Here is a 15,443-nt window from a genome sequence, read left to right as displayed (position 1 = left end):
CAGCCGCCCCGGGGAATTCTGGGGCCCCATGCTCCGGGGGTGGGGGCGCCAGGTTGGGAAAGCCTGCAAGCACCCCGGCTCATATGGCAGTCTTCGGCCTATTTCTTTGAAAAGCCGCCCAGTAAGAAGGCATAATCCTGAGTAGACTGGAGTAGGACTGTGGCGTGGCTGATACTTAAGTTGCCACTGGATAGCAAGCCTGGTAGTTCTCAGCTCATTTAGCTTCATCATCCGGAGAGGTAGGAGGAAACTCCTTGGTCGTTTGCACAACATTTAATCTTTGGGGTCAGAACAACCCGCACTGCAGCGTTGGCCTCCAGCCTCCCCACTGAGCCCAGCCTGGTGCCAAGTTTGCCCCCCTTGCAAGCCAAGCTAGGCCAGCCCTCTGCCTCAAGACATCTAAAGGTATCTAAAGTTCGCTCTGACTTGACCAGTGTACCCACATCTGCTTTTTCAAAACACTTCTAATTAAAAATATTTTATTATGGAAGGAAAAAACAGTATTTTAGCCACACCATGGTCCTATCTGGATACTGTTGTAAACTTTCCATGCAACTTCAGCAATTGGGAAGAACAGACAGACTTCTACAGTCTCTCACCTGTAGCCATGTTAGCTGTGGCTGATGGGACTCACAGTCCAAACCATCTGGAGGGCACCTAGTTGTGGAAAGGTGGCTCCTAGGAATTCTGGAGCGAGCCCATTGCTCATTGCCTACCAAACACACTCTGGCCAAGCTGAATTCCCAGAGTAGCATCTCTGCCTAGCAACTGACAGGTAACCCCCTCTATGGCAGCACCTGGATAAATCTGTTGAGAACTACCAAACCTGCTTCTTGGTGTTAGGAATATGAATTGCACAACAATACTATACAAGTCTACTCAGAAGTAAACCCCATTGAGTTCAGTAGGACTAACTTCCAGGTAAGCGAGCGTACAATTGCAGTTTGACATGATAAACTAGATACAGGGTTCCCTAACCTGGTGCTTGCCAGAAGCATTGGAAACAAGCCTTGGTCCAATTATTTATTTATAATTTATTTATTTATTTATTTAGCACACTTATATGCTGCCCCATTCACCAGAGCCTCGGGGCGGCTTACAAACAAATAAATACATAACATTGAATTTATAGTGCCAATGGCACTATTTTGGGGGGCCTTTTCTAAAGTCCTCCCTAGATCATGAATTATCCTTTACTAGCACTTAGCTGGGGATGCAGGTGGTGCATTGGCTATCCAGTCCACTTCCCCAAACCTGGAAGTTTTGACATTTAACTCTGCATTTGCAGAGTATATTATATTATCCTTGATATTTGATTTCTTAATTCTAGATTGTTTAACTTATTCTTCCTATGTTGCTATGAGTATGTTTACCTTATCATAATTAAAATTGTATTTAACTGCAACTGGAATGTGCAGTTTTGCAGTAACACTTTAAATCTGTAGGGTGCCCAGACAGACACCAGGGGTCCGTCTGCGCAAGGTGTAGGCAATTGGCCAGGTGTAAATAAGGTGATTGGCCTACAGAGGCGGAAGAGCTGTGCATTCTCAATATTTATAACGAAGACTAGCCGAAATGTTTTGCACCTTTCTTGTTCTCTTATCTTCCTAGCAAAGGCACATGGGAGCAGGTCTTCCTTTGCTGCTGGATGCCAGGAGGCGGGTCTTGGCTAGCACTGAAGGGACACCTTCCTCTTTCTTGTACTCACACATGTCATTTGCCTCAACAAGGTGAACATATAAGAACAGAAGAAGGGTTATGATGAATCAGACCAAAGGTCTAGCGAGTTTCCCACAGTGGCCAACCAAATGCTAATATGAAACCCACAAACAGGATGTGCCAATGATTCTCATTTATTACATTTCTATTCCACCCAACAGCTGAAGTTCTCTGGGTGGTTCACAGCACTTTGCAAACATAAAACACACTGCGCACATTGAAATTTTTAAACCTACAGTATAAATGGGAAGCAGCGGTACAAGGACCAGAAAAACACAGTACAGTACAGACCAAAACTAAAATTCCTGGGGAAATAAGTCTTCAGCATCTGCGATACAGCCAGACCCGAAATGGGCTGCAACAGGGATGTTGCAGAGCTGGAAAGCGCAACCCAAATATTCAAGGGGCTGGAGGAAGTTCCCATGAGGAATGTTTGTGGCTCCTCATCCTAGGACAAAAAAAAAAAAAGAAGGTGTGTAACAGGAGACATGCTAGAGTTTTTTTAACCTAAAAACATACCGGGTTTTTTTTAATTTTTAATTGTATTAATTTATATGTTTTAATTATGTTGTGAGCCGCCCCGAGGCTTTGTTGCGATGGGGGCGGCATAGAAGTTTTTTAAATAAATAAATAGAGGTGTGTGAAATTTTTCACGGAGTGGAAAAAGTGGATAGGAAGATATTTTTCCTCCTCTCGTATAGGAGGAGCCCACTGGAACGTCTGATGAACAAGGCATGTCCTCGGCATTTGTGAGGCCAAGTAACGGTAGTTTGTGGGTGCATCAGAGGATTTGGTCCTTCCCACGCCTCTTCGGGGCTTTCCAAGCTCAGATCTTTCGAGGTATGCCGGAATAAGACTTGGTGGGGTTGGGCCGTTCTAGTGCACCTCAGTGCCACCAATGGGATATACAGAAAGGCAGAGAAGGACCCCCACCGGGAATGCCCATGGGTACAGGATCCCATCTCCATCCCAGGAAGAATCTGGAAGCAGAGGCCACAGCGAAGCGGCAGATCAAAAGGCCTCGTCTGGAAAAGCGGCTGGGTCAGAGTTTCAGGGCAGATGGAATGAAGAGTCCGCTGGCTACGTGCGAGTTGCGCCATCGGAGGCGGCGTGTGTCCTTGGGCCGGCAGAGGCCTCGTCCCCATCCCGCTGGCGAGATCCTGGAGGCAGCTGGTTTGCCACCTTGGGGGCCGACTGCTGGATTGGATGGATGCTGGGCCTGATCGAGCAGGGCTTTTCGCGTTTCCTTAGCTGCTTTCTTTAAAGTGACACACAATTTGCTGACACACAACATCATGATGGTCCCCAGAGAAACTTGCTGGGCCTAAGCCTTCTCCTGGTCTAAACTTACAAAGGGCTGCACCTTTGAAAATATTTAATGCTTGAATGTCTCTGTCTAATGTCTCCCTACCTTTCCTCTTGCTCTCTGGTTACATGTTATTCACTTACATTCACAGAAGCATATTAGACTTGCAACTGGAGTCTCTCAAAATCACAGGCTGAGACTTGGGTATTCTTCCCATTTTGCTGATGCAACACTGAGGCTGAGCAAATCTGAGAGAAGAATACAGAGCACTTGTATTGAAGAATATAGAGGGCACCTTGGGAAGTTAAGATCTTTGCCACTGATCATGCTGGCTGGGACTGATGGGAGCTGATGTCCATCAACATCTAGAGGCCCGGTGGTTTCACACCTGAAGTACTGCTGTCTTAAAATAAAGGAGGCCAAATTCCAAGTTAAAACAGTTCCTCTGACAAAGCAAAGAAGAGCTAGAGAGACAGACAAAGCATCACTTTTTGTTATCCTGTCCAAGAAGAGGAAGTGCATCCAAAGGGGTGTCCCGAATTGACCAGGTGCTCCTTTCATAGGTTCCACAGCTCCTGGCAAAACAACAGTCTGTCTTCTTTGGTTAATGGTTACACAGGAAACAAGGCATTTGGACTTTTACCTAGCCTAGATAACCAAAAAGGAGATTAAACTGCACAGATTGGGGGTGGGGGGAGATTGACTGAGGAGAAACGCAAGATTAAAAATTAGGAGACCCATCCCAGTTCGCTGCTTTGAAAGAAACTTCCTCCGGGCCTGGCAGAGAGAGGTTCAGAAGACGAGCCAATGCAGAGTTCCCATTCCAATGTGCTACAGGCAGGATGCTACGCAACAGTTGTGTGTGTCTCCTGCGTCTGCTGCCACTTGCGAGATCTTTGGACCATCAGTGACAAAACCTCCATTCCTGGCTAAAGAGATAAGTTCACCTATCTCAAAGGTGGCTGAAGCTATACCTAAACAGTCAGAAATACTTGCCTAAACAACCACACAGCCCATGCAAGCAGTTTCCAAGAAATCAGGTGGCGGATCAGGGAGATGCACAGGACTAGAGTGTAAAACAGCTGAAGGGCGGACTTGACCCTTACTTTGGGGGAGTCATGCTAAAACCACTGCACCGCACCTCCTCATGCACTGAGCTCTCACATTCAAGTACTGGCATGTCTCTCCAAAAAAAATAGACACAAATGTACAACCCTGCTAAAGTGGAGATGGATTCCATATGCCTCATACACATTCACAAATATATAAATGGTCATGTCCCATATGCAAGCTTTATTCATTCATAATATGCAAATCCCACCCTTTTTCCTTTCCTATATGCTATAAATATATACCCTAAAGCTGCACAAGAAAACAGAGGGAGTTCGGCAAACACAACTGGGGCCTCTAACGTTGCAGTAAACACAAATACCTGCATGACTGGCGATTGTGAAAAGATACAGCAACATGTCAGATACACACCTAATGAAAGATAAAGAATGCAAACAATAAAGCACATCGGTTCCTAGACAGGCTGTAGGCGTTCACGGACCCAAGCTGTAAACCATGACGACGCGCAAAATATTATGCAGGGAGGAGATCCAGGGGCCGGCTCGTTTCGTTTTTAAGGGGGCTGCAAGAAAAGCTCCTCCGAGTACCGGGGCGGGGGGGGGGGGACTGAGCCCCCCTACTGAATCTGAAGCGATCGCTGGGAACGAGCTGTACGGGCCGAGCCCAGCGGGTCTCCTCGAGAGCAAGTCTCGCTGCTTCCCTTCTCGGCCGGGGAGCGGGACCGCCGGGAGCACGGAGCCTTCGCTCGGGGCCGAGGCGCGCCAAGCGCGGCCCGCCGGGGGGGGGAAGGCGGATCCCGCCGCCCCGGGAAGGGCGGGTGGCGCCGCGGGCGCGCAAGGGGCCCCGCGCCCCAAAGGCGCCGCACGTGCCGCCAGCGGCGGCGGCGGCTTCGCGCCCCACGTGGCCGCGGCGCACCTGAGCGGGCCCGGCGGCCAATGGGAGCGCGGGGCGTGGCGGGGGGCCGCGCGGGGCGTGGCCGCCAAGGTATAAGAGCCAAGGTAGCGGCCGGTAGGCAGGGGCCGTCGCTAATTGGCAGAGTGGGAGGCGCGCGCGCGCGGGGGGAAAGCAGCCGTTGCTGATTGGGCGTTGGCGCCGCGCGGAGCGAGGGTGTGTCCCGGGGCGCGAGGCGCGGGCTGGGCGGCCGCGGGAGCAGCGGCGAGGCGGAGCGAGCGAGCGAGCGGCGGCGGCGCCAACGGACCGGACGGCACTGCTCTGCCGGGCGGGCGGCGGCGGGGATGCTGAGCGAGGCGGAGAGCGGCGGCGGAGCCGTGCCCGCCACCGGGGAGAGCCCCGCGGGGGACCCCGCGGCCAAGCCCGCGGCACCCGCGGGCGGCGGCGGCGGCGGCGTCGCCCGGAGCCAGGCGGCCAAGCGCATTTTAGGTGAGGGGCGGGGCCTGCCCGGAGGGGGGCGGGGGCGGGGCCGCTCGCCGGGTCGGCGTTGTGGATGATGGGAGCGCTCGCCGCGGCGAGGACGGCAGCCCGTGATGAGATGGGCGGAACGGAGCGGCGGCCGCGATCTTTGCACTGCCTGGAGCCGCTCAGGGAGAGAACTGGGATCCGCACGCAAGAAGGGTTTTCGGGGAGCGGCCGTGGGCTGGGGCTGGGCGGGTAAAAGATGAGTTACTTGCAGAAAAAGGGAATAAAGTGAGTTCCTGCAGAAAAATAAAGGGCTTCTGTAACACGTTGGACCAGCTAGAGGCTCCTTTTCAGGGCGATCTGTGGTGTAACGGGTGGGATGTGTCTTAAGGGTTGTGAATATGCCCCCGTGTTTTAAAAGCAGCCCCACTCTAGCAATAGCAATGCAGCTGCTCCAGTGGCCAGTATTCGGGGTGGTGGGAGCTGTTGCCACAGCCAACTATTCTAGTTTTGGGAATAATGAGTGTGCAGGTGGGGGGGGGGGGGGCGAGGCAGCCGTCCCTGGCCTGGTGCCCCACAAAAGCTTTGGATTGCCGCTCCCATCAGCTACAGCCAGTCTGGCCAGCGGTCAGGGATGATGGTCCTCTCCACCTGCTCTAGGCCAAGGCTGCAGTTATTACCTGCTTGCGGTGTGGGGGGCTAGGGAGCGAGCAGGTGAGTCGTAAGAAGGGGCAGGACTGTTATGCAAGGGACTGGGAGTTTCTTGGGCGAAGGGGTTTTTCTCCCCGTTTGCCTCGGGGACATAAGGAATTGCGTTCTGCAAGGCCGGCGCCCTGTCCATCTCACACGGTGTTACCTCCTTTGGCAGGGAAAGGTATTTCCCGTCACTTGCTACCTGGCCCCGTTGGCTAACAATGCCGGGGTTGAACCCCGAGCCTGCCGTGTGCAGTGCTCATCCTCTGCCCTTGAGCGCTGCCCTCTCCCTTGCTCTCCAGGGAGCCCCTCTTCAAGCACGGGACTCAGCCCCTGCTGCGGTGCTGCTTTCTCCTGAGCTCCCACGCAGGCTTGAAGGAGCTTTTGGGTCTGCTTGCTGCTGAGTGGCGCTCAGGCCGGAGCTGGCTTCTCTCTAGAGGGCTAAAAGCCCCGCAAAGTTCCCTTGGCTGTTGAAGCAGGTACAGGTATGTGCCATGGCCACCCAGTGAAGTGCACCCCCCCCCCCAGTTCCCTGACTGAGTGAGAAGCCCAAGTGGCCTCTCTGAACACCAGAGGAGAAGCTGGGGCTTGATGTCATGCCAAGTTCCAGTATCCCCATGAGCTCTCTGGAAAGGGGACTCCCTCAGCTAGGTTCAAGTTCAAATACGATCAGCCAGCCTGTTTTGGGGCTCTTGATCTGGGCGTAAACCAGGGGTGCAGAAGCCCAGGCCCAGGGGCCAAGTTCAGTGGCCTGGGAGCCCCAGGCTGGCTCCCTGGCCACAGCCCGTCTCTGCCAGTCACCAATCACTTGGTGGTCCCCAGGCTGTCGTGCAGTTTCTTTCTTCTCAGGCTGAGTGGCAGCGAGTACTCGGCTGATATGCGGGTTGTGGCCGTGCTGGGGTGCTGCCTGTGCCCCCGGTGCTCCTGAAGCAGTGTTCTGCCCCTGGGCTAAGCACTGCTCCAGGGCTGCGGTGGGATGCTGCGGCAGCTGGGGGGCTTAGACTGCCTGGGCCTTCCTGGGAGGGGGCCGAGAATGTGTGTGCACCTCTCGACAATTCACCCGTCTTCTTTCTTCCTTGGGAACGCTTTGCAGCCACCCAGGTGCAGGGCACAGTGAAATGGTTCAACGTCCGCAATGGCTATGGATTTATAAACAGGTGAGCCTCCCCTTCTCTTCCTCCTGAAAGTTTTGGAACAGTCGTGAGGCTGTTTGGATAACCTTTGATTGCCACTCATGGCTCTCTGTCAGTCTAGGCAGCCTGAAGGCAGTCAACAAAACATGAAGCTTTAAATGTCAGAGTTGAACTGGAAAGCTGTAATCATGAATCTTCCTAAACTTCCTAAATTATACAAGTTAGATCCTTTCACAAGAAGAAAATACCAAATGAATTACTAATATTAGCTAGATGATTGGCTAATGAGTCTGATGGGAATGAGAGGTGAAGAACCCAAGCTTCACTAGAGGCTGCATCCTCAGTCTCAGGTTTGAGTGCTGGTTGTAGTTGGTGTTGGCAAGGCCAAATGCACTCTGCACATGCTCAGATACCAAGTCCTTGCACTTGGAAGAACCGAGCTCTGCTGAGCTTGAAAGGAATGTAGATTTACAAAGCAGATCTGTTTTTCAGTGCCTGACTTCCTGCTAGAGAGAAGTGGCTGAGTCAGAAGAGCAAAGATTACCTGGAAACCAGGGCAACTGGTCAGCTGACTGCCCAACTTTTTGCAGAAAAATGCTTTGGTCCCCACCCAGGATGACGCGGTGGAAGCCTTGCCTGAAGTTGAGCGGGCTTTTCTGTGTACCGGAATAGAAACTCATGTGCTGAAACCTGAGTGCTCACAGGAGAACCTTCACTGAATCTCTGGCTCATTTGCTCAGAGACCCTGCGGACAGAAGAGGTGTTCTGTGGTTTCTGCATGCTGGACTTAACCTGGCAGAGAGAATGTGTGTTGGTGCGGCCTGCGCAAGCAGCCGGCGACACACACAAGTGTACCTGGGGGCTCTCCGACGCCAGCCGGGGGCTTGGGATCTGACCCGCACTCATGCTGCGATGGTCTCTCAGGGTGTCTGCGTGCCGGAGGAATGTGTCGTGCTTGCAGAACGCCCCCATTCGCATGTGTCAGCGGTGTCGCTTTCTGGCGAGGGACTGGGGCCGTGCGCTTCTGGTGGGCACTGGGGAGGGGGAGGGGGAGGTGTCTGCGCCAGCAGCACTCAGCCGCAGCGGGGGCCCGGCATGCCTTCTGCACAACCTGCCCCTGTCCCCAAGTCGGGAATTAGAGGTCTTGCTCTGATCGGTTTTGAATGAACTCCTGCAATGTCCAGCTCTTCCTAAAGTGCAGCTGAAACGCACATTGCCACTGGTACATAGTCGCCTGCTCAGTAAACAGGCTGGCGAGAACCCCGCCTGCATTGCCTCCTCTCACCTGGCCGCCAAGGTAATCTTCGAGCAGAGATTAGCTGCGTGCCTGTTGCAGTCGAGATGGGGCCGAGGGGGGACTCGGGCAGGGAAGGTTAACGGAGAAGTGTTCCAGTCCAGCTTGGCCTGCAGGTGGGAGGCTTGCCGCGAGCCAAGACACAACTCTCATTGCGGGAGGGGGCAGAAGTGGCCCAGCCCCAGTAATAGTTAGTCGTTCCACCCCCGACTATTGTCAAATGCTTCTTGGGAGAGGGGCATGGTTTGATTAAGACTCGGGGTTCTGCAAATGTCTGGGTTTCATTACGTCTCCCCCCAGCGATCTGATTCGGTGTGAGCAGTGAGCATCCCGGCACACGCGCCCCCCAGCCTGGAAGGCCCCTAAGCTTTGTCTCTTCCCTCCCTACAGGAACGATACCAAGGAGGATGTGTTCGTGCACCAGGTAAGAGGCACCCTGCGGGCAAGCGCACTGCTTTCTCTGCCGCACGGCAGCATCGGGCGCGCGGCTGAGCCAGAGCTGGGGGCAGCGGGCTGGGTGGAGGCTCTTTTCCGTGTCAGAATTCCTCAGGTGCTCCAAAGTTTTGGAATGCCACCCTGGAGCAGCAGCTGCAGTCCTCAATCCCAGGCTGTGGAAGCCGTAAGTTTACAGAGGGAGGGTGGTCAGGTGCCCACTAGAGAACCAGCTGCCTTGAAGGGGGCGAAGCTGCCCCCCCTTAGCTAGAGGGACAATTGGTTAAATATACGTGAGGAAAGTTCTGGGCGCTTATTTAAATTAGAAGCCTGAGCTGAAGGCGTCTGAGGTTGAGTGCCATGGCATCTTGGCTCAGAAGGACATGTTACTGGAAACCTGGAACCCCTGTAAGCTGTGGAACATGGACCAGAGTGTTCTGCTTTTAAAGCCTGAATCAGTAGCTAAATGAGGGCAAAACCACAGACAGCCCCACTGAATCCAACCAGACCTTTCTAGTTCAACATCCCGTTTCTCCTGGTGGCCCACCTGATGCCCCCGGAGGGCCAGAAGCAGGATAAGGGGGGGGGGCAGCATTTCTTTGATGTGTCCCTGCAACTGGTATTCAGATGGACAGCCTTATCTTCCAGGGACTTCCCTGATCACCTTTCAGAGAAGTCTCATGTTGGCTGCCCTCACTGTCCCATGTGGTAGTGGATCCCTTAGTTCATGCGCTGTGTGGGGAAGTTTGGCCATTTCGGCTAGTTGGTGATATTACGGATCACCGTCACTCGTCGGCCTTGTGCAGCTGGCATGGCCTCTTGCCTCTTGCTGTCTCTAGGGGCCGGCACTGCTCCCCCTGCCCCCATTTTAGAGGGAAATGGGTCATGTGGAACGTACTGCAGCCCAGATGCCGGAGTATTTGCTTGCGATCGGGCACGCCCTTTTGCGCTGCTCTGATGTGAGGAGTCGGTGGAAGCGCGAGAGCTGCGTGAACGTGGCCATCTTGCTGAAGGGTCATTGTGTCTTCTCTGCTCTTTCCTTAGACGGCGATCAAGAGAAACAACCCCCGTAAATTCCTCCGTAGTGTTGGGGACGGGGAAACGGTGGAGTTCGATGTGGTGGAAGGAGAGAAGGTAGCCCGGATGGGGCCTTGCGTGGCAGCCCTGGGCGGACTCTGCTGGCTGCGCCCCACTGACCCGAGCCCCGCTTGTCTCCCGCAGGGTGCCGAGGCGGCCAACGTGACTGGCCCCGGCGGCGTGCCCGTGAAAGGCAGCCGCTATGCCCCCAACCGCCGCCGTTTCCGCAGGTTCATCCCCAGGCCCCGGCAGGCCCAGCAGCCCCAGGATGCCCCCCGGACAGAAGGGGTTGCCGAGCTGGTCAGCGAGGGGGAGAGAGCGGATGACGCCGTCCAGCAGCGCCCTCGACGGAGGCGCCCCCCACCGTTCTTCTTCCGCCGGAGATTTGTGCGGGGGCCCCGGGCGCCACCCCAGCAGCAGCAGGTCCAGCCAGCAGAAGTGAGTCTGCCCTAGAGCCGGCTCGAGGACCTGAGCGGCTCGCAGCCGCGGCGGAAGCTTTGCTCACTCCCCCGGCACACAAGGCGCCTCGGGGCGCCGTCCTGCCTTTCCTGCCATGCCGAGCCCCCCTTAGATCACGGATTTTAGGATCCCTGCGCCACACTCACGCACCCTCCTGCCTGGAAGGGAGCCCCTGTGGGGCTGGCACATCCTGTTCCGCTCCCGGACACGTCTCCTCTGGCTTGAGGCTGCGGCAGCCTGGGCCTAAAGCACTGCTCTCCCCCAGGGCTCTGACAGCACAGAACCCAAAGATGCCACCCAACCTGAGGGAGACCAGCAACAGCAGATCCAGGCTGGCGAGAGAGCCCCAGCCCCTCGCTTCCGCCCCAGATACCGCAGGTAAGGCCGCACGCCGCGCCTCCCAGAGCGCTTTTGCGTGGCCAGCGCTCCTCCGTTTCCCAGCGGCAGTCGCTTGCGCATGCGGTCCGGCGAAGAGCGGAGTCACCCAGGCGAGAGCGCTCCTTGCACGGCTCTCACACGTGGCTCATGGGCATGCATTCCCCACTGCCCGGTGGTGCCAGGGCGTTCTCTCTCCGTTCCACTTCATGGAGGGTCATCCCGTAAGGACGTGGAGGGGGTTTTCCTCTGCTAGTAACGCAAGACGCGTCCAGAGTGGGAGATCGCTGCCTGTCCACAGCCCTGCGCCTCCCTCCCCTCCCGACTGCCGCGCATGGAAGGGCCTCAGCCGTAGCCGCGGTTGCTCGCAGGACGTGCCCCTCCTCTCGCTCGGGTGACCTCCTGCCCCACGACCCAGCATGCCTGTGCCTTCTCTTCTCTCGCCTGCTCCAACAGCTTGAGTGGCCGCTGCTGCTGAGTTTTTGGACTGAATTTCCCATGTATACTTTAATCCTCAAAGCTGAAGTACCCTGATGCGTACCTTCGGCTCAGTCTCTCTTATTTCCCCTAATGAAGATGAGTTTTGGGAGGCGTTTAGGCTTCGGATGTGGCAAATTGCTCGTGATGGTTCTGAAGATGAGACGTGACCCCCGGGCCTTACCTTTGTCCCAGTAGACCTCAGGGGCGGTTCTGGCCCTTTGAACTGTTGCATTTCTTCTCCGGGCGAAAAGGCTGAGAGAGAATCCCACACTTCTTCCCATCCAGACCTTTCCGCCCCCGCCCACCGCAGCAGCCCACCACGGAAGGAGGAGACGGCGAGACAAAAGCGGCACAAGCCCCAGCGGACGGCATCCGTCCTGAGCCCCAGCGCCAGCGCAACCGGCCTTATTTCCAGCGCAGGCGCCAGCAAACAGCTGCAGCCCGCCAGACTGCACCGGAGGTAAGGTCCAAGGTGCGCGGGCTGGCGGCGTGGTCTCTCGTGGACGGGCACACACACAATCTCTCTCCTCTCCCCCCCCCCCCTTGCTGGAAACCCTTCAGCCTTGCCTTGTTTTACTGCTCCTACCCCAAATTCTGATGGGTTTCAGCAAGCGAGATGGACAGGAAGGCCCAAGGCAGAGTAGCGCATCTAAATAAACACAAACGGTGCAGACCGTGATTATTTTTTTCCCCAATTTATATCCTGCCTTTTTCCTACCAAGTGCTCAAGGCAGCTTACATCATTCTCCTCCTCCATCTTATCCTCACAACAACAGCCCTGTGAGGTAGGCTGGGCTGAGAGTCTGTGACTGGCCCAAAGTCACCCAGTTGGCTCCATGGCCAAGCGGGGACTGGAACCCAGATCGCCCGAATCCCAGTCCCGTGCTCTTAACCACGATGCCACGCTGGCTCTCAGCGGTGCGGTAAGGAAGGGCGTCTTCTGCAGAAGGGGATTTGCAAAAAGGCAGCGAGTTCCCGGGAGGTTGCAAGGAGCGACTCCCCGTGGACGAGCACCTTTGTCGCGAGCACGGAGCGTTCGGCTCTCTGCTAAGACGGCTGTCCTCCGTTCCGCCCCAGGCTCCCACGGCTGCCAAGGAGCACCCTGCTCCCAGCTCCGCCGCTGCTGGCGGAGACACCCCTGCCACTAGCGCTCCTGCGATGGCTCCGGACGCCGTGGTGGAAGCCAGCAAGCCTGCTCCCCCAGCCCAGGAGAGCCCCTCCCAGCCACTGCCGGAGATCCAGCAACAGCTTGTGGACGTAAGTGGAGGCTGCTGGCCAGGCCCTCGGTTCCCTGGCCCTCCCTCACCCGGTCGCTTCTGCAGCGCAGGCCGCTGTCAGGCGGGACGGCCGCCCGCCCGCCCAGCGCCCTGCCGTGTCTCCGCCTGCCACAAGAGGTCTGTCCTGAGCCGGGCTCGGGAAGCGCAGCCCTGCCTGGGCCCTCCGCCGCAGCTCCGGCTCGTCTGCGTTGTGCGTGGCCCTAAGCCGGGGGTTTCCTTGCAGATCTCGACACCTGAGCCGGGGGGAGAGCTTGCCCCAGCCCTGCTGGCATGATGAATCCGCACACGGTCAGGGGATGCCAAGAGCTGTGATCTGGTAAGGCAGGCCTCTGCGGGAGTGTCAGCCTGGCGGGCGGCTGCCTGCCTTTGTGGCGTGTCGGTGTGGCCTTTTGCCAAAGGAGTTGGCAGCCGCTGGCGGTGGCGTGCTTTGGCCCGGGGAGTCAGACTGGCCCGAGGGAGCAGAAATGCTTTGAACCTGGGCTGTCAGGCAGGAGCCTCTTCCAGAAGAGCTCCCCATTTTGGAACTGCTCTTTGGTTCTCCCCAGACTTTCCCGAGTCGGTGCGCTCATGTCCCATCCCTGGCGTAGGTGGGCTCTTTCCCAGGAGGGACACGGAAGGGCAGGGGGCTTGGGCCCTGGCCTGCCGTCACCCTCTTCTTGACGGCATCAGTTGCGTGCAAAGTCGTACTTGCCAAGCCTCTTGCTGCACGGCTGTCAAAGGATCCTCCGGACCTCGGAGCTTGCCTTACAGGGGCAGAAATCTCTCTTGGCAAGAGCCCGTCGGCGGCAGGTTCACACTGCGCTCCCTTCTCCTTCCCACCGTATTTCTCAGAGCTCTTGTAAGGACAGAAACGGCAGGACTCGCCTTCCTGCGGTATCAAGGCGCTTGCAGCAGGCTTTGCTCGAGGCTGTAGACTTTGTGGGAACAGCCCGAAACCCTGGTCTGCAGCTGCCGTCTGCACAGCTGCTGGTGCCTCCAACCGCTTACTACGCATTTCCCCTCTTACAGGTGTCCACAAATGTGCCTACAACCCAAGTTACCTCATCCTGCACTTGAAGAGACCCCAAACTTCACCAGTACCCCCTTTGCTGCTGTTGAAGCCCTGAATGTAGGAAAAAAAATCAACCTGAGGGGGGAACTTGACCAAAAAAGTCACTTTTCTTTAAAAACCTTCTGAGGGGGTTTTCTTCCCCTCCCACAGCTTTGTCAGTTTGAAAAAGAAAAAAAGAAACTGGCTGTTGAATCTTCAGTTAATTTTCCCCCCATTGTTGAAGAACACCCCGTGTGAACCATTGTGTGCAGTTTGGGCGTCAGTAAAAAAGAAAAAAGCACAGACCTGTGTCTCATTTGTGTCTCCTGCTGAGAAGTAAATGGTATTTGAAACCCGGGGTCGCTGGGCACGCGACGGCAGTCTACGGGGAGGTCTCTGGGGGGGATTGGCAGGGGTGTCTGATGCCTGGGTGCCCCGTGGCAGCAACAGTGCGAGCCCCATCCTGTTCTGTCCTGTGCTGCTGCCGTGCAGAGCGCTTGGTGCCCAGGTGCTGTGAGCTCCATTCAGTTCTGCTGTTGCGTTCAAAAGGAGGGAGCGTCTCCTTTTTTGCGGGGGGTGGGGGGGGAGACAGGCCTGAAGGCTGTCCTTGCTCACACACAGCATCCGCGGCTTCTCTCGCAGGGAGGTCCTGTCGGCTGCTCGAGGGCCCAGGGGGCGGGAGAGAGATTCTTGGGGGAAGCGTAGCCCGACCCGAAACCCCGTCCCCATTACAACACGGCCGGGACCGGTGTGGATACCGGCCAACGCGCCACTGCAGAGCTCTCTCCGGGCGCGCCACTGCTCAGGCTGTGCGCGGAGACTGCGCTGGTGCTGCAGCTGGACTCTGCCCCAGCCGCCTCGGAAGGGAGCTGGCACGGCTCCGCCAGGGTGTGAATTCTCAAGAAGGAGGAAGGTCAGTCGGTCACCAGCCTTGCGTGTGGAGACGATCGTTGGTTACAGCTTATAGCCAGATGAACGTGCAGTTTGCCAGAGCCGAGTTCCAGCCCAGTGTGTCCAGCTGCTGCAGCTTCTGCCAGACCAGTTCCTAAGAACTGTGGGCGGGGGCCTGCGGGCTCTGCTTGGCCACCTGGGGGTGGGCGGGAGGCATGGTGGCGAAGCCGGAGGCCCCTGGGCTGGGCTGCAGCTGGAAGCCCAGCTGCGCGCACGCTGCCTGCCACTCGGGGGGCTCCTGGGTCAGCTCTTCCCTGGAAGGGCTGCTGAAGCACACAGGCCTCCGTGTGTCCGCCCAGCGGCGTTGGCTCTCGCCCAGCCGTCCCGCACGCTCTCCGCTGCGAACGGCCGCAGTGTGTCGGGCCAGGGCAGTTGCGCTCGGCCTGGCTCCTCTGGAAGCGTTTCAAAAAATCTGCGCTGGCAAGAACAGCACCACACGAGATGGAGTAGAAACTCTTGGAATGGTGCAAGAGCCGTTAGCAATGTGAACTGTCCTTCAGGGAGCTCAGAATCGCTGGAAAGCTCTCAGGGAAGCTCCGCCAGGCCCCCTCCCACGTTCAAGTGGAAGAACTTTGGAAGGGAAACACACAAAAGCTGCCTGAGAAGAGCCGTCCGCCTCCCGTTGTGTTCTGGAGCTTCCTGCTCCTTGGAGTCGTTTTCTTGGTTAAGCCATTAGGAACTGGAGTGGATGCCGGTTAAACAAATGACAACCACAGAGTAGCCTATTCTTTATATACAAATATTCCTGAAAATATACAATTACATGCATGCTCACACAACCGCGCTCTAT

At 56.4% G+C, this 15,443-nt stretch overlaps 1 protein-coding gene across 1 annotated transcript; it reads left to right on the top strand.

Moving 5' to 3' along the window:
• Nucleotides 1-5,331: 5,331 nt before the first annotated feature.
• YBX2 (Y-box binding protein 2) lies at nucleotides 5,332-13,766 on the top strand. The gene is made up of 10 exons (XM_044417122.1): nucleotides 5,332-5,476; nucleotides 7,239-7,302; nucleotides 8,963-8,996; nucleotides 10,049-10,138; nucleotides 10,226-10,519; nucleotides 10,806-10,918; nucleotides 11,681-11,855; nucleotides 12,473-12,652; nucleotides 12,896-12,988; nucleotides 13,681-13,766. Exons 1-9 carry the CDS (start codon nucleotides 5,332-5,334, stop codon nucleotides 12,944-12,946), a joined length of 1,146 nt encoding a protein of 381 aa, XP_044273057.1. The 3' UTR covers nucleotides 12,947-12,988; nucleotides 13,681-13,766.
• Nucleotides 13,767-15,443: the final 1,677 nt, after the last annotated feature.

The sequence above is a fragment of the Varanus komodoensis genome, unplaced genomic scaffold, assembly GCF_004798865.1.
Source record: "Varanus komodoensis strain SLA01 unplaced genomic scaffold, ASM479886v1 scaffold87, whole genome shotgun sequence".
Lineage (NCBI taxonomy): Eukaryota > Metazoa > Chordata > Lepidosauria > Squamata > Varanidae > Varanus > Varanus komodoensis.
The sequence above is the reverse complement of the archived record's forward strand: the minus strand, read 5'-3'. Positions and strand labels throughout refer to the sequence as shown.